Source organism: Scyliorhinus torazame, chromosome 4, assembly GCF_047496885.1.
Source record: "Scyliorhinus torazame isolate Kashiwa2021f chromosome 4, sScyTor2.1, whole genome shotgun sequence".
NCBI classification, from domain to species: Eukaryota; Metazoa; Chordata; class Chondrichthyes; order Carcharhiniformes; family Scyliorhinidae; genus Scyliorhinus; species Scyliorhinus torazame.
Window position 1 is genome coordinate 149,219,661 of NC_092710.1, and position 17,889 is coordinate 149,237,549.

General features: G+C 48.5%; 1 protein-coding gene across 7 annotated transcripts in view; it reads right to left on the reverse strand.

The window, feature by feature from the left end:
- Positions 1 to 2,406: 2,406 nt before the first annotated feature.
- The window catches only part of LOC140410527 (probable E3 ubiquitin-protein ligase RNF144A-A), a 186,372-nt gene continuing 170,889 nt past the window's right edge, over positions 2,407 to 17,889 (reverse strand). For 6 of the 7 annotated variants that reach the window (XM_072498745.1, XM_072498744.1, XM_072498743.1 and 3 more), the window contains 2 exons: positions 13,088 to 13,177; positions 2,407 to 5,256 (listed from right to left, as the gene is read on the reverse strand). In XM_072498745.1, the coding sequence (XP_072354846.1) occupies positions 5,125 to 5,256; positions 13,088 to 13,177 (222 nt within the window). In that variant the 3' untranslated portion in view covers positions 2,407 to 5,124. Of the gene's footprint in view, positions 5,257 to 11,708; positions 12,578 to 13,087; positions 13,178 to 17,889 lie in introns of those variants that run through there. The other variant, XM_072498748.1, reaches the window with a different exon arrangement.

Here is a 17,889-nt window from a genome sequence, read left to right on the forward strand (position 1 = left end):
CAAGATAATGAGCCGGACAGACCAAGGACATATTTTGTTAATTTAAGTGTCTGGGCTATATTCCCAGAAACTGTTTTCATGACAACGGATAAGGCTTCATGAGAGAGACGTATTTCAATCACTCCCTATTAAAATTTGATGGACAGACATCTCAAATCAAATTGAATTAACTGTAATAACTTTAACCCAATCACAGCCAGAAAGGGGAAAGACATTGGTGATAACAATAACCTTTAAAAGTACTGCCGGTTTTGAACAATTCATTCCGGAATCATCTTACTTAATTTCTGAAGCTACTTTCTGCACTGTCGCTTTAAGCAGCCATTTTGTTTATTTTCAACTTTTCTGTATCGTGTATTCAATTCGAAGAAATTATCAAGAGCTGTAATTTGTATTGAATTCAACTCAGTACTCTGTATTCGCTTGGACAAAACAAACGTTTAAAAACTCTGTATTTGCAAGAAAACTGACTTGATAAGAGACATCTGCAAAACTAACTGAATAAAAGATAATTTACTTCACGCATGAAGCTCAGTTCCAAGATCTGTCGAGTGATATTTGAGTGCGGTGACACATAAGATATATTAACCAAAGTACAGACCTATCAGGTGGACACCGAAAGGGAGCCATAGCAGGCAGTACTGAATACGCTCGGAACCAGTGGGATGAATTTGATGAAGACTCAGCGTGCGTGGAACAATGTAAAATTCTGGCTCTTGTCTACACCTGGGCACTTACGGCATTGGCCACTTGCGCCCAATCAGGGTTGGACTTCCTCCTTGGCTTCTCCCTCCCATCAGCTGGAAAAAGTATATTCCTCTGCACCTCCACATGATCTAGGAAGGTGCACAGGCAAGCATCACTAAACTGAGGCACTGATCGCTTGCACTTCCAGACATCCCGGTAATAAGTATTGCATGGATGTTCAGTCGCCTTTTAAAAATGGTGCCGGGATATTATGGTGGGGCATGAGCCATCCAGCCCACCCCGATATGGAATATGTTGCAAAATCCCTGGGCATATAATTAATGAGGCCAAGGGACTCAGAATTCTTCCCATGGTCTAGTTGCACCATGGGATAAAAGCAGTAAGCTGAAACAAATTGAAAATCCATTCAATCCCTGGTAATGCAATAAATTGATCCAACCATGTGAAGAAGTGAAGGCAACCTTTGTGACATATGGATTAAAGACTCATTTGGGGGAAATCACTGTCTTTGAACACCCCCACCAACAAAGAAAATAGAGTAAGAGGGTTAAATCTAACAGTATTGTTCTTTCACTATGCTACTGCTAACAACAGCTCTGGATGATAAATTGAGCATTACTAAATAAGAAACCATTTTTACATGCAATAATTATTTTGACATGAGATGATGATAGGCTTTTAAGAGCCTAAAATTTTTAATTAATGCTACTGGACTATTAAAAATATAATGGAGATGCAAGGACAACACAGTTCGAGATTCTCTCTCCCATAACCCATCAAAGCAGAGATCGCTGAAGAATTTCTGACATTCACTCTGTTTCATATTTCAACTCTACTTTGCTACTCTGCCTCACCTCCTTCATTATTTGTGCTGTTTGCGTGCTCTGCTTAATTTGTATTTCCACGGAAATTAGCTGTCTGTGTTCACCTTCCCATTCTCCTATTTGCTAACAGATAAAATCAACATTTAACTGAGACAAGAAAAAGGCACATAAGTGACATCTTCCAGCAGCCCCATCGCACTTTGGCTACTTAATCAACTTTGTTTTTCTTACTGGTCATTGCAGCTGATAGCACTACATCAATTATTTTAGAAATTACTTTAGGCAGCTGGAAAAAATGTCTTGTAATTAAGGTAGAGATGGAACACACGTACACGGTAAAATATGATGCAGATACTGAGAGAAATTGGCAGCAAAACATCCATTTGACAATTGCACCAAGTTCACTGGCATAGCTTGATTTTGTTCTTCAATTTGATTATTTGTGTGAGCCTGCTTCCTCTGTTTCTCATTACCCATACTTTTGTGTCAGGAGATTGGTTCATCCGCAACTAACTTTGAACCACTGGGCATCTTGTCCTCTTCATTCCCCTTCCCCCCAGTTTGTGCTTTAAATTACTGGTCTCCCTCTCAAGCCCACAGACTAAGAGGCAGTTACAAAGACAGGCTGACGAGAGATGCAAGTTCAAAATCATTGGGTTAGACTACTGAGGAAATGGGAGAGTAAACGTGGAACCAGGAAGTGATCAAAGCCACAGATGCTTTCCTTATGCTGGAGTACACCTCCAACAGCAAGAACATCACCTGAGGTAATATGGTAATATAAACATCATCATACTAGCAGTGCCAGAATCCTGCTCAAGAGGAGGGTTCATTCGGTTCCTCCGATGACAAAAACACAGTTCCAGAGAGTCAATTGCATTTGGTCAGAATTTTAATCTGTTTGTGGGCAGGCGTACCTCTCAACTTGCTTCTTTTAAGCTGAAAGCCTGCATTTTGTTTTAGCCATCTGGTTTGAATTAAATTTAACCTGGGGGGAGGTACAGAGGTTTCTAGGCATGAGGGTATGTGCAGTATAAATGAAGCAAGTTGGCAGTCACAAGTATTGAAACAGTTAATGGACCCGAATATAAAATCCACAAGACACAACCTCATCATCATTACACATAAAAGATAAATTAAGTCTGATCATAGCAAGCCAGAGATGAACGGTTTTCAAAATCTGATCCATTGCGTCATAGTCATAGAGTTTTACAACACAGAAAGTGGCTCGTCAGCCCATTGTGTGTCTGCGATGGCCATCAAGTGTCAATCTATTCTAATCCCACTTTCAACACTTGGTCCGTAGCATTGTATGTTATGACATTTCAAGTGAGCATCTGACCCTTGCATATCTTTCCAATTAATAGAGGAACAGAACATGAAAAGAACGCGACTGAGGAAGTTGCCACAATGCGCAATATCATAATTTGCACTCACTTTAAAAGGGTAACTGAAGTCCTTTTTCTTTCAAGGGATCCTTTAATAAGGTTTTGATCAAGTCATGAAAACTAAAACGAGAGAATATTCAGCAGTGGGATTCTCCGCCCCACCGGCAGTGCACCCATGCCTGCATGTTTCCCGACGGCGTGCAGTGGCCCACAATGGGAAACCCCATTGGCCGGCTGCGGGAACGGAGAATCCCGGTGCCGGCAGGGGTGTGCACAGTCGGAAAACGGGGATGGCGGGACAGAGAATCCCGCCCCAGATCTTTTGTGTTTATCTTTAAGAACTGATTACTGGAACCATTTTTAGTAAACACCAATTCTGGCATTGGGCATGTGGCAAGATTTACACAGGTTTTACATGTTCACGGTTCCACCATCCGGAATCAGCCTCCAGGTCAGCAGTAAAATTACAGAAATATCAGAGAGTCTTTTTTGGCGGGCTTTGGGACCATATGGGAGTCTCAAACTGTTCATGGTGTCAAGGCTCCCTCTGGTGCAACCTTCTGGGGGGGGGGGGGGGGGGGGGGGGTGTTGGCCTCCTGATTGGCCATTTCTTCATTTGCTGTCCTATTAAGTCCAGCAGGTGGGTTCCCGAGAAGGAAGGGCCAGAGGTCCAATAGCACAGAATGACTGGCAACCCCGCTGGGAGAGGTGGATGCTGCTGAGGCAGAAAGGCAATTGTGAGGGCACTTCCAACAAATCTGAGAATGAAGAGGCGCAGTTAGCAGGGCCATCGATGTGGAAGGGGAACCCCTCTGATGAATTGGGTTTGTCTGCAGCTGCAGCCTTTCATCATGGCAGTAGCACAAGTGGATATCACTGTGGCTTCACAGCGCCAGGGTCCCAGGTTCGATTCCCTGCTGGGTCAATGTCTGTGCGGAGTCTGCACGTTCTCCCCGTGTCTGCGTGGGTTTCCTACGGGTGCTCTGATTTCCTCCCACAGTCCAAAGATGTGCAGGTTAGGTGGATTGGCCACGATAAATTGCCCTCAGTGACCAAAAAAGGTTAGGAGGGGTTATTGGGTTACAGGGATAGGGTGGAAGTGAGGGCTTAAGTGGGTCGGTGCAAATTCGATGGGTCAAATGTTCTATGGCGGCTTATTCATTGGAGCCTGCAGTGTCTGGCTCTGCTGGTCCCCCAACTTGCTGCCTCCAAGGAGCTGCGAGGCTCTGAACTCAAGGACAGGATATCCTAACCGGCACCTTTGGAAAATGGCCCCTAAGTGGGCGTTAATTGGCTGCCTGCTTCCAAGAAATGGGCTGTCAACATTATTCTCAACTCGCTCTTGGGAACTACCCCTGGAGGTGGGAAATCAATGCCGCCTTCCCTTATTTTCCCAAAACACATCACCGCAGGTCTGGGAAGATTCAGCTTAATTTTGCAGATAACTATTAAAAGACATTGCACCTTTATACATTTAGAAACTTAACAAACATAAAAACATGAATATACTATATTCTAGATACAGATAAACGGCATCTGCAAATCACATCACCAAGTAATTAAGAAACATTTAAATGCCCAATGTAAATCAACAAAAAGGTCCTATGAAAGCATTATGTGGTAAACCTGACTTTGGGCCTTTAGAGTCATTTATGTGGTTTTTTTGCATTAAACTCCTATTTTGACAAATAAATGACCTATAATAACATGACTTATTACAGCCTTCTATTATGACAGAGGGTCTAAAATGTTCATGTGCCTTTTCTCTGTACAAAATCTGAAGTATTTGCTGTGCATTTTCAGTTTACAACATTGCATTTTTTTCCTTCTTCATATAATCTTATTACAATTGTAATATACATTGCATTTAGTGCACAGCTGTACACTGTCAAGGGTATTGCTTTATTTTGGAACCATTTAAACAAGTACTTTCAAAGCTTACCACCTGTGATCCAGAGTACCTTATTCTTCTTCATTTTCTCTGAATAAACTGTATCCTGGGCATCCAGATTTTGCCTCAACCCAACATTTTGCTTGTATTCACCGTACTCTCAGGCTCTGGAGTATGATGGAGTGATGCAAATCGAGAAAGCAAATTTTGGCACTGGGATTTACGGTGGGTTAAAATAAGACAGTTTAAAATGATAAGTAAAATAGGAAAGAATGTTCATTAAATATTGTAGTCCTGTTTCCGAGTATCTGGCCTATGTGGGTAAAGGGTCATCATCTCCTTTGTTACATTTGCACTTGCAGCAGAGGACAAATGGTGTGGCAAGCAGAAGGAAAGGTGATGCCACTAACAGCAAAAGGCCAAACCCTGCAAATATTCCAACTACCTAGATGGGGAAGAAGATAAAACATGATTACTGTATAATATGATAAAGGGAAAACAAACTAGAGGACTCTCCTTTAAGAAAGCGATTATTTTTTTTTAAGGATATTTCATTCCAAACTCATTCAACAAAATAACACAAACTTAACATCCAATCAAAGCATACAGTTTTGCATTTTTCCCCTTTTAATCCCTCACCCCTACCCTCCCGTGATAAATAACGCCTCACGTAAAGCCATGAATGGGGCAGCACGGTAGCATTGTGGATAGCTCAATTGCTTCACAGCTCCAGGGTCCCAGGTTCAATTCCGGCTTGGGTCACTGTCTGTGCGGAGTCTGCACATCCTCCCCGTGTGTGCGTGGGTTTCCTCTGGGTGCTCCGGTTTCCTCCCACAGTCCAAAGATATGCATGTTAGGTGGATTGGCCATGATAAATTGCCCTTAGTAACCACAATTGCCCTTAATGTTGGGTGGGGTCACTGGGTGATGGGGATAGGGTGGAGGTGTTGACCTTGGGTAGGGTGCTCTTTCCAAGAGCCGGCGCAGACTCGATGGGCCGAATGGCCTCCTTCTGCACTGTAAATTCTATGGTAATCTATGAGGAATGGCCTCCGCTGTGCCTCAAAGCCCTCCTCTGACCCCCTTAAGGCAAATTTGATTTTCTCCAACTTGAGAAATTGGTACAGATCCTCCAGCCATGCCGTGACCCCCGGTGTCGTAACCAACCTCCAATTCAAAAGTATCCGTCGCCGGCAATCAGAGAGATATCGGCCACCTTCCCCTCCAGCAGCTCCGTCACCTCCAACACCCCAAAGATCGCCACCATAGGGTCTGGCTTCACCTCAACCCCTACAATCCTCAATATGTTCCCGAATACCACCTCGCAAAAGTTCTCCAACTCCTCACACGCCAGAACATGGGGCGGGATTCTCCGATATAGGCGTGATGTCCGCCGACCGGCGCGAATCAGTCCGGCATCGCGCCGCCCCAAAGGTGCAGAAGTCTCCGCATCTTGAGCGGCCGAGCCCTCAGTTTGAGGGGCTAGGCCCGCGCCGGACTGATTTCCGCCCCGCCAGCTGGCGGGAAAGGCCTTTGGTGCCCCGCCAGCTGGCGGGAAACTGACTTTGCCGGTCGGCGCATGCGCGGGAGCGTCAGCGGCCGCTCACGGCATCCCCGCGCATGCGCAGTGGAGGGGGTCTCTTCCGCCTCCGCCATGGTGGACAATCCACGCCGGCTGGCGTGGGTTGACAGCGGCGGGACTTCGGCCCATCGCGGGCTGGAGAATCGCCGTGGGTGGCCCGCCAACCGGCGTGGCGCGATTCCCGCCCCCGCCGAACATCCGGTGCCGGAGAATTCGGCAACTGGCGGGGGCGGGATTCACGCCAGCCCCCGGTGATTCTCCGAACCGGCGGGGGGTCAGAGAATCCCGCCCCTGATTCGCTGGCCCTCTCCCACACTTGTCTTACTTGTCTGCCACCCCTGGAAAAAATCCACTCAACCGAGCCAGAGTCATGTGAACCCTGTGCACCATGTTAAATTGTATCAAACATCCTTGCGCAGGAGGTTGAGTTCACTCACCGCATTACCTCACTCCAAAGTCCCCATCCTATCGCCCTTCCCAACTCCTCCTCCCACTTCCACTTGATCTTTTCACTAATTCCTTGCCCTGCTCTCCCAACCACCCATATATATCCCCAATCATGTCATTCCCCCACCTCATCCGAGAGCAGCATTTTCTCATGAAGCTTATCCAGTATCTGAGGGAACGAAGGCAGCTCCTTACCAGTACCTAAATTCACCCCCCCTTGGGAACTCAAACCTCGCATGCAGCTCCTCTAGTCCAGCAAACATGTCTCTGACCCGCAATAATCGCCCCCCTCCCTCCAGTACCTATACATCCCATCCACCTCACCTGGTGTGAACCTATGGTTCCCAAACAATGGCATCAACACCAACATGTGACCCAGTTTAAAGTGCCTCCTCATCTGGTTCCAGATTTTTATAGACAACTTCACCACCGGACTCCCCGTATACTTCCTCAGAGCGAGCGGCAATGGCATCGTCACCAGAGCCCTTAGGCTCGTACCCGTACAAGACTCCTCCTCTAATCTGACCCAGACCCCCCGCCCCCCCACCATCGTCTCACCTTCTCCATGTTCGCTGCCCAATAATAATACAACAGATTTGGGATACTGAACCCCCCTTCCCACCTCTGTATTTGGAACAAGGTCCTCTTCACCCTTGGAATCTTCCCATCCCACACAAATTCCGAGATAACGCATCCACCTTCTGAATAAAGGCCTTGGGGAGAAAAATTGGGCGGGACTGAAACACAAACAAGAATCTTGGCAGCAGGTTCATTTTAACCACCTCTACCCTCCCCACCAATGTCAGGTGCAGTGGATCCCACATTTTATGGTCCCCCTTGATCTCCTCTACCAACCCAGTCAGATTACACCCGTGCATTGTGGCCCACTCATGCGTTATCTGGGTCGCCAGGTGTCGAAACCACTACCGTGCCACCTTAAGTGGCAGAACCCCAGGTCTGTCCCCCGCCCCACAGCATTCACCAGAATAACCTCACTTTTCCCCACATTCAATTTATAACCTGAAAAAGCCCCAAAACCTTTCCAGTAAGCCCAGATTCTGCCCATGCTTTCCAACGGGTCTGACACGAACAAAAGGCCATCGGCTTACAACGACACCTGATGCTCCCTGCCTCCCCTCACAATCCCTCGCCACTCAACCGAGGCCCGAAGTGCCATTGCTTATGGCTCAATCGGCAACGCAAACAATAGCAGCGACAGCAGGCACCCTTGCCTCATCCCCCTATACAATCCAAAATACCCCGAGTATGTCATATTTGTTTGCACACTTGCCATGGTGGATGCATACAACACCGAACCCACACTGCAAACCTCCCCAGAATCTCAAACAGTTACCTCCACTCGACACGGTCAAAGGCCTTCTCCACCTCCATGGACACTATCACCTCCAGCACTCCCCGCCCCTCCCCACCCAATGGGATCATATTAAATTCCACAACCACCTAATATTACTAGAGAACTGCTTTCCCTTCACTTAGCCCGTTTGGACCTCTGAAACCACCTCCAGCACAGACCCCTCCAACCTTCTCGCCAATACCGTTGCCAGGATTTTCACGTCCGTAATTAAGCAGCGAGACCCCCCCCCCCCCCCCCAATCTGAAGAATTTCTCTTGACGCTGCCTGTCGCTGCAGCTGGTGGGAAAAGCATGCGACTCACCTTCTTCCCATACTCATGCTGCACCCCCCTCGCCCGCTGTAGGTCACCAACAGCCCTACCCATCATCAACCGGTCAAACTGCCTCTGCAACTTCTTTCTTTCCATCAACAACTCCTTCGTGGGGGCCACAGAATACCTCCTATCCACCTCCACTATCTCGTCCAGCAGTCGCTGATAGTCCTGCCTCCTCATCCTCTTATGGCCATGAACAAAATTATTTCCCCCCGGACAACTGCTTTCGAGGCCTCCGAAAATGTGGCTGCCCATTCTGATGAGCTCCACATAATTCTTCATCGCCACCATCAGCTTCCCACAGAACTCCTTGTCGGCCAAAAGCCCCGAATCCAACCTCCAACTCGGTCCATGTGCCTGACCCGAACGAAGTCTCATGTCTAGAAAGTACAGAGTGTGGTCCGAAATCACTATTTCCACAGACTTTGCACCTTCCACCTCCATCGGCACTGCCTGTCTCACCAAATACAAGTCAATCCTGGAATAAACCCGATACACATACGAGAAGAAGGAATATTCCCTCTCTCCGAGGTGGCCAAACCTCTGCGGATCGACTATCCCCATACTCACTATAAATCCAGCTATCACGCCATTCTCAACCTCCCCTTCAACTTAGGACTTGACCTATCCACCCTCGGCTCCAATACACAATTGAAATCCACCTCTCCACCCAATAATCAGCTGGTGAGAGTCCAAGTCCGGGATCGCCTCCAATAGCCTCTTCAGGAATCCGGCATCATCCCAATTGGGTGCATACGCATTCACCAACACCACCAGAGTCCCCACTAGCACACCACTCACTATCACTAATCCCCACCCCCAATCCCACACTTCCTTGGCCCCTGTAAACCCCGTTTCTTGCTCAACAATATGGCGATCCCCCCTCGACTTTGAGTCAAATCCCAACCCCACACAGCCCTTCCTCAACCTCATCTGATCTTTCACCCAGAGATGTGTTCCTTCATCTCTGCTCCCAATTCTTCAAGTGCGCAAACACCCGAGACCGTTTAACCGGCCCATTTAGCCCGCGAACATTCATGTCTCAATTCACTGGTGGCTTTTGCCTCCCCTTCCTCCTAGAGTCCGCCATCACCACCCTTAGCTCTGCCCACACTATCCCCACTCTAAATCGGGCCCATCCAAAATGGCCCCCCACCCCGTCCATGACCAAGCCCATCCTCTATACCTGCCATTACTCCTCTCCCCCTGCCCGCTCCCCAGCCACCCCCCCAGGCTAACCATTGCAGCCCCTCCCCCCCACTTCACTAGCATTCCTTGCTAGCATGTCAACTCTCCCCTTCTCTCCAAACCTCATCCCCAACTCTTCCTCCCCCCATACCCTGCACCCAACCCAAACAAGAACTCTCATCCCGACATGGCCCCCCTACAGAGCATTCTCGAACCGCCCCACCCCGAGCCAAGTCGACCCCTCAAGCACTGCACACAGCATAGCCAACAGAGTGCATTAAAACTAAACACTCTACCTCCAACACCGAAGAGCCCCCCCCCCCCCCCGAAACAAGCAGCAATTAAACTTCTGTACAGGAATGCCAAAATACAAGAAGTCCAATAAGTACCAATAATACAAAATATACAAAAAATGCTAAAGATACAAAAAACACATGGGGGGGCGGGAGCGTTGTGCAACCACCTCCGCTACAACTGTTTCCAGTCAATGAACAGAAACAGATAACAAACTTTCGCAGAGACAACACTTCCACCGAAGATCTCCCTTCAGCCCTCTCCCATCTTATTTTCCTAAATAAAGTAATTTGCCTCCTCCGGCGTCCCAATGTAATACTCCCAGCCCTCAGGCGTTACCCAAAGTCTGGCCAGGTACAGCGCTGCTGTGGCCTTGTTGAACCCCGCCCACCTCCAGGCCAGCTCTGCTCCAATGTCTTAACAGATCCGGATTAGGGTTCCTTCCCATTCACAGCCCCATTGCGCTCTGGCCCAACTCAGAATCTTTTCTTATCCTGGAAATTGCGCAAACACACAATCACCGCCCTTGGCGGCTCCCCGTTCTTGGCCTCTGCCTCAGGGACCTATGGACCCGATTCATCTCCAGGGCCTGGTTCAGCACCTTCTCTTCCACCAACCTAGCCAGTAATCTCGCGACATAGCCTGTTGCACTCATTCCCTCCACTCCCTCCGGAAGGCCTGTGGGGGGCGGGGGGGGGCTTCGTCTTCACCGGGGTGGCCTCCGATGGGGTCTGGCTCAAGATCCGGGCCCACCGATCGGCGGGACGGTCTTTCCTCCCCCGGGCCTACCTCCTTCCGCGCGCGGCCCTAGAACACCGGCTCCATGTTGGTGAGGGGCCGGCATAAGACGTTCCCTGCGCATGCGAGGGATGGCGCGGCCCAACTGCGTATGCACGGCGGACGCTGGAGCGGCGTGAACCGCTCCAGCGCCGTGCTGGCCCCCTGTGGGGGCCAGAATAGGTCGTGTCTGGGCCCTGTTTGCGCCGTTGTGAAATGTGACGGCGTTCACGACGGCGCGAACATTTGGTCTCAATATCGGAGAATCGCCCCCGTAGCTTTTGTAAAGTAATTGATTTTAGTCCTTTACTGTACTCCTTTGACCAAAAGTTGCTTTATTTGATGCAAAAGTAAAAACAAAATCCAAATGTATCAAAAAACATATTTGTGGTGGTTAGCACTGCTGCTTCACGGCGCCGAGGACCAGGTTCGATCCCGGCCCCGGATCACTGTGCATGTGGAGTTTGCTCATTCTCCCCGTGTCTGCGTGGGTCTCACCCCCACAACTCAAAGATGTGCGGGGGAGGTGGTTTGGCCATGCTATATTGCCCCTAATTGGAAAAAAAAACATATTTGGGGATAACTACAATTTTTTTTTTAACACAGAATTTACAGTGCAGAAGGAGGCCATTCGACCCATCGAGTCTGCACCGGCTCTTGGAAAGAGCACCCTACCCAAGGTCAACACTGCCACCCTATCCCCATAACCCAGTAACCCCACCCAACACTAAGGGCAATTTTGGACACTAAGGGCAATTTATCATGGCCAATCCACCTAACCTGCACATCTTTGGACTGTGGGAGGAAACCGGAGCACCCGGAGGAAACCCACGCACACACGGGGAGGATGTGCAGACTCCGCACAGACAGTGACCCAAGCCGGAATCAAACCTGGGACCCTGGAGCTGTGAAGCAATTGTGCTATCCACAATTGTGCTATCCACAATCCGCAACCGTGCAGCCCCTATACTTGATACTTGTTATCAACTGCTCTCTAACTAACTGGGTCAAATTCTTTAGCATTCACTGCAGGATTACTTTTTACTAGCCTGATTAACACAACAGTAGCAGCATTTAGGAGGAAGTATAAAGATGTAGCATAACAGAGATATTCCACTAAATTCCTAGTTACTAGCAACAAAGCATAGGCAATTGACTCAACAGCATCAGATATGCATGGTACTGTCCTCACTGTTTGCTGTGAGATATAGTCCTGAATTTATAGGTTTCTCATTTGATTGATTCGAGAGGCTCTGAGACCACCAAGTGACTCATTCCTTCACAAACAGCCAAACTCTTTCTGCAATGGAACACTTTCCAACAGGAAACACGACCGTAATTCAACAATTTTAATGCCTAATAACGTCCAAAGTTGAGGAAAGTGTGGAGGAAGATTATTTTTTGTTAAATAGTATTTGTCTCTATTACATTCTCCTCGCCCCCATTACTGTGGATAACTGATTTGAAGAAATAAGCCTCCTATCTCATAGTTCCCAATTACGAAATTCACCATTTTGTTCTCCTCTCTCTAGCTGTTGTCCAGTATGATGAATACTAGCGTGTGACTATATATATTTAATCCCACAAAAATAATATTCTGTTTCTGGTTCAGTATTCCAAACAGAAGGCAGAGGAATTGAGAAAAAAGTCGGTCAATCGCAACTGTGTACTCAGCTTATTTTGTGTTTTTCTCATTCAACATGCAGGGTGATAAATGATGCACCAAACGCCAACATCAGCATTCCTGTAACCAGCTGGTATCTCTCCAGCTCCCTCAAGAGAGGAGAGAGCTGAAACGATAAATTTTGAGGGAAAGGGAAACCAAGAATTAAATGATGAATATCTCTATCCATTAAGAGTCATTTTACTATTTTTCCACATTTGCTGGATTTTAATTCCTTTGGGAAGGAGAGGGGACAGGACAGTAATTAATGGCGAGATTGTTGCCTATTACACCTACTCTTCTTGGAGTATTTCCAATGGTTCCGGAGAATGGTACTGGCAGAAAAAGCAATAGTAAGTTTATGAGCTGCACTGCTGGTGAAATAGTTGCCTCCATTATGAGCTTGAACTTTGTGAACTAAGAGCTTCAATCATTTAAGATTTTGAAGAGAAGGTCTCATAAGGGAGTCAGATAATGAACTCTATCGGGAGTCAGCAGAAGATTTTAATGTAGTTAAAAGCTGCTCCCGCACCAGTAAGGAATTACACGATCACTGACACCACTGGGTAATGGCAAGGAAAGCTATTGCATTGGAAGCGGAGTGTACCGCAACGGAAACAGAAATTTTCCTACTCACCTGGGTTCTATGCCAAATGACGGAGGCCCGAGTATGACCAAGTTTGTTTCGGCAAGGTCCTTTATCATAGTGAATTAATAGAAAGTCGTCCTGTTTTCAAAGGCACAATTTTAAGAGATTAACATTGCAATCTAGGCAAACACATTAATCTTTCTCCTAAATCTTATCTGAAGAAAAGCTTTTCATTCTTCAAATTAATTCTTCCAACGTTAAATAGGGACCATCACCCCGTCCAACAAATCAAAGGAAAAGTTTAATCTTGATGGTTTTGGTTTACAAAAACAAGTCTCACATGATAGCTTTCTCTCCTGATGTTTAATCGTGTTGACTGGCTCTGTTTTTCCATTCAGCACTGCGAATTTGCACAAACAGAATAAATACTCACTCGGGACAAGGGGAAAAGGGCCCTCCAAGAGACAACTGTAGACTGTCAAATGTCCAACGGTCATCCCCATCTCAAATGTTGCAAAGAGGATCTGCTGTGAGAGGATCATTGTGATGTACGTTATCCTAGCGCATCCCAATCTATTAAATGATATCCAGCAGCCAAATGGGTCAGTTAGCTGGACGGCTGGTTCGTGATGTGAAGCGACGCAACAAATTTAATTTCTGTACTGGCTGAAGTTATTACTGACCCTGCCTTCTCAACCTTGCCCCTCACCTGAGGCGTTGGTGACCTTTAGGTTAAATCATCACCAGTCAATTCTCAAAAGGGGAGAGCAGTGTTTGGTCCTCTGGCGACATTTACAAAGATGGTACAGTGGATAGCCCTGCTGCCGCATAGGAACAGGGACCTGGGTTCAATTCCAGCCTTGGGTGACTGTCTGTGTAGAATTTGCACATTTTCCCCGTGTCTGCGTGGGTTTCCTCCAGGTGCTCCGGTTTCCTCCCAGTCCAAAGAAGTGCATGTCAGGTGGATTGGTCATGTTAAATTGTCCCTTAGTGTCCAATTACGTGCAGGTTAGCTGGGATTATGGAGATAGGGCGGGGGAGCGGACCTCGGTAGGATGCTCTTTTGAAGGGTAGGCTCAGACTCGACTTCTGCACTGTAGGGATTCTATGATAAGGCCTTGTGCGAGTGCCTGCTGAATGTGAGTGGATTACTCCGGGCTCCCCTGACTGTTCCGTAGGTAAATGTACTGGCGGTGCAGATCTAAGCCACACAACCAGGACATCGTGTTGTTTAATTCCTGGTTTGCGATGAATTTCAGTCATCTTTGTCAAGACACACAGTAGGATCACAAGTGCACCCCCACCATGTCACCCTGAATCCCACTCTACCCCCTCGGAGCTAGGGAAAGGAGAAAACTAGCTATGGTTTCCACTCGACAACTTTCCGGCTGCTGGAAAATGTGATGCATGTGGACATCTACATCGAGTTTAGGTTTGCAAAATTAGCTGAACCAGTGCAAAATGTCTGGGCATTTTAAGGCGAGTTCTACTCCAGACCACTTACAAAACCAAATGCCCTAGTTCTTCAAATTGCGCTTATCTTAGAATCTCTTCAGTGTAGATGGGGGCCGTTTGGCCCATTATGTCTGCACTGACCTTCTGAAAGAGCACCCTACCTAGGTCCACTCCCCGCCCTATCCCCATAACCCCACCTAACCTGTACATCCCTGGACACTGAGGGACAATTTAGCATGGCCAATCAACCTAACCTGCACATTTTTGGACTGTGGAAGGAAATGGGAGCACCCGGAGGAAACCTTCGCAGCCACGGGGAGAACATGCAAACTCCACAGTCACCTGAGGCCGGAATTGAAATCGGGGGCGGGGCACTCCGGCGCCGAGGAGTAGTGTAAACCACTCCAGCGTCGGGCCGCCCCGAAGGTGCGGAACCCTCCGCACCTTCAGGAGCTTGGCCGGCGCCGGAGAGCTTGGCGCCGCGCCAGCTGGCGCAGAAGGGCTTGGCGCCACGCCAACCGGCGCTGAAGGGCCTCCGCCGGCCGGCGTGAGTTGGCGCATGCGCGGGAGCACCAGCGGTGCTGGCGTCATCCCAGCGCAAGTGCATTGGGTTCTTCTCCGCACCGGCCATTGCGGAGGTTGACAGCAGCTGGTGCGGGAGGAAAGAGTGTCCCTACGGCACAGGCCCGCACGCGGATCGGTGGGCCCCGATTGCGGGCCAGGTCACCGTGGGGGCACCCCGCGGGGCCAGATCCCCCCGTGCCCCATCGAGAACTCTGCAGGCCGCCCGTGGAGCCAGGTCCCGCCGGTAAGGACCTGTTGTGATTTACGCCGGCGGGACCCGCCGGATACAGGCAGCCACTCGGCCCATCGCGGGCCGGAAAATCGCCAGGGGGCCGCTGCCAGCAGCCGCCGACCGGCACGCCGCGATTCCTGTTCCCGCCAAAACCCTGGCGCCGGAGAATTCAGCAGCCGGTGGGGCCGGTATTCACGCTGCCCCCCAGCGATTCTCCAACGTGGCAGGGGTTGGAGAATCCCGCCCCGGGTCCCTGCCGCTATGAGGCAGCAGTGCGAACCACTGTACCGCCTGACACAAAGGCACTAGTTGGACGTTTTAAGTTTTTGATATCAAAAGATATTTAATTTACTATGAAAATGACACCAACAAAACTATTTAATGGTTCAGGATAGTTTCTCTTCTTAAAAATATTTTCAGTGATTTTAAATCAGCTTATTTACAGTGGAGTATTGGACATTCTTACCAAAATGCTTACTTTTGATGATAATCCTATTTACAGCATCATCAATAAAACATCTGCAGATTACCACTCTGACATACATTAATAAATATTATTTAGTGGTGTAGCCACCTGGGTTGGCCAATTCCCGATGTAAAATGGAGAACAGCAAAGGCTGCAGAGAAATTCAGCCAACACAGGCAGAAACTAACAGGTGCAGGTTTACTGTGTACTAAACTCTGCAAAAGCCCAGACAGCATCGATACAAGCAACCATCGGCATAATAATGTAGCAGCCATCTACATACTGATGAGCGATCCCCGGGAACAATCGCAACATTTGGGACAAACAAAGCCAAGCCAGACTTCCCGGCGCCAGCAGGAGCCAACACAAAAGAGGTTAACGGACACCTCAAGACCGCCCATCGATCAGGGAACCGCTCCAGTATTGAACGAAGTCCAATCACTTGGAACCAGGTACAAGGTCCGCCCCGAAAGGCGGGAAGCCCCTGGGGACTATAAGAGTTAAGCCCCCAAGTTCAAATTGTTCTTCTTGACCGGGTCACTCAGCAACGCGAACCATCCTTGACCGGTTCAACTGCCGCCGATATCCAGTAAGTCTTAAGTCAATGCTCGCTACGAGATAGGCGCTCCTAGCTACCAATCCGTACCAACTTCGAATTCCGTAGACTCAGAACCCGAACGAAAGGCCATTTGTTCCCCTGACCTGGTGGGCCAGTCCGAAGCTAAGTATAGGCCTGTTAGTTGTAGAAGTAGCTTAGACGTAGAATTTGTGCATGAGTAGCGATTTACTGTGTATAATAAATGTGCTTTGATTTGAATCTTACTAATTGGTGTGTTGAGTTATTGATCATTACTCGGACTTGAACCTCGTGGCGGTATCATAAAGATACCTGGCGACTCGAGAGCAAAGGTTATAAAATAGAGTAATTGAACCAACCAAAAGTTAGCAACAGGAGGAAAGATGGGAAAACTAAACAATACATTCTGGGGGCGATTCTCTGATATGGAGGCCAAGTGTTTGCGCTGTCATGAACTGTCATGGGAGCCGCGCCAATCCCCGCATGCGCAGCCAGGGCAGCCCAATCCTGCGCAGTTCAACATGGCGGCGGTGTTCTGGGGCTGCGTGCGGAAGGAGGTAGGCCCCGGAGGGGGGGGAGGCCGGCACGCCGATCGGTGGGCCCCGATCGTGGACCAGACCCCATCGGAGGCCACCCCGGTGAAGGAGCCCCCCTCCGTCCCCCACAGGCTGCCCCCCCCCCCCCCCAGCGTTCCTGCAGAGTTCCCGCCGGCAGCGACCAGGGGTGGACGGCGGCGTCAGGAACCTGTCATGTTGTAGCAGCCGCTTGACCCATCCGGCCGGAGAATTGGCGCTCGCCGGTTCTCCGAGCGGCCCAGTGCGAATTGCGTGCCGCTGGTTTCCGGGGGGTTGGGAGAATCGCGTGCGGGGTCGGGGCGCAATTTGCGCGGCGCCCCGGCGATTCTCCCACCCTGCGTGGGGGGGGGGGGGAAGAGGAGAATATCGCCCTAGATATCACTGCCAGATTGCAAATGAAAATTTCGTGAAAATTTTACTTGTGTGATTATGCAAATAAATTTTATTGGAAACTTGCACTTAAATTATCCAGCACAATACTGAAGAAAATTTCCATTTTCCCCAATTGTGTTCAAAGGGCTCTACCCCATCATGTTCTGCCTCAGGCCACTTCAGCGATCTGCACATTTTATTTGTATTAATTGCACAGGACTAATTGGGCTCAGTAATTAATCTAAATTTGTTCATCTGATGAGATCAACAATAATGACACATAATTAACAGCCCGACTGAAATAAGCAAAGGATAAACGGATATTAAAGCCAGTCTTTTACCAACAGCACTGATTCAAAATGGACAAGACTGACTTTCTGTCAGCTCCTTCTACTATGCTGCGATGCTTGTGAAAATTACATTTTTCAGAAACAATGCTCTGCAAAAAATAAATATATCTCGTGGCAAATGGTGGAATGGCGATATGTGTAAAAAGGATTGAAACATACATATTTATAGTAGTCGGACAAACAAAGAACACTTATATTCCAACCGTAGGAGATTTTGGTGGGGGAGGTGAAGCAAGACACAGAGATCCTTAGAATCCAG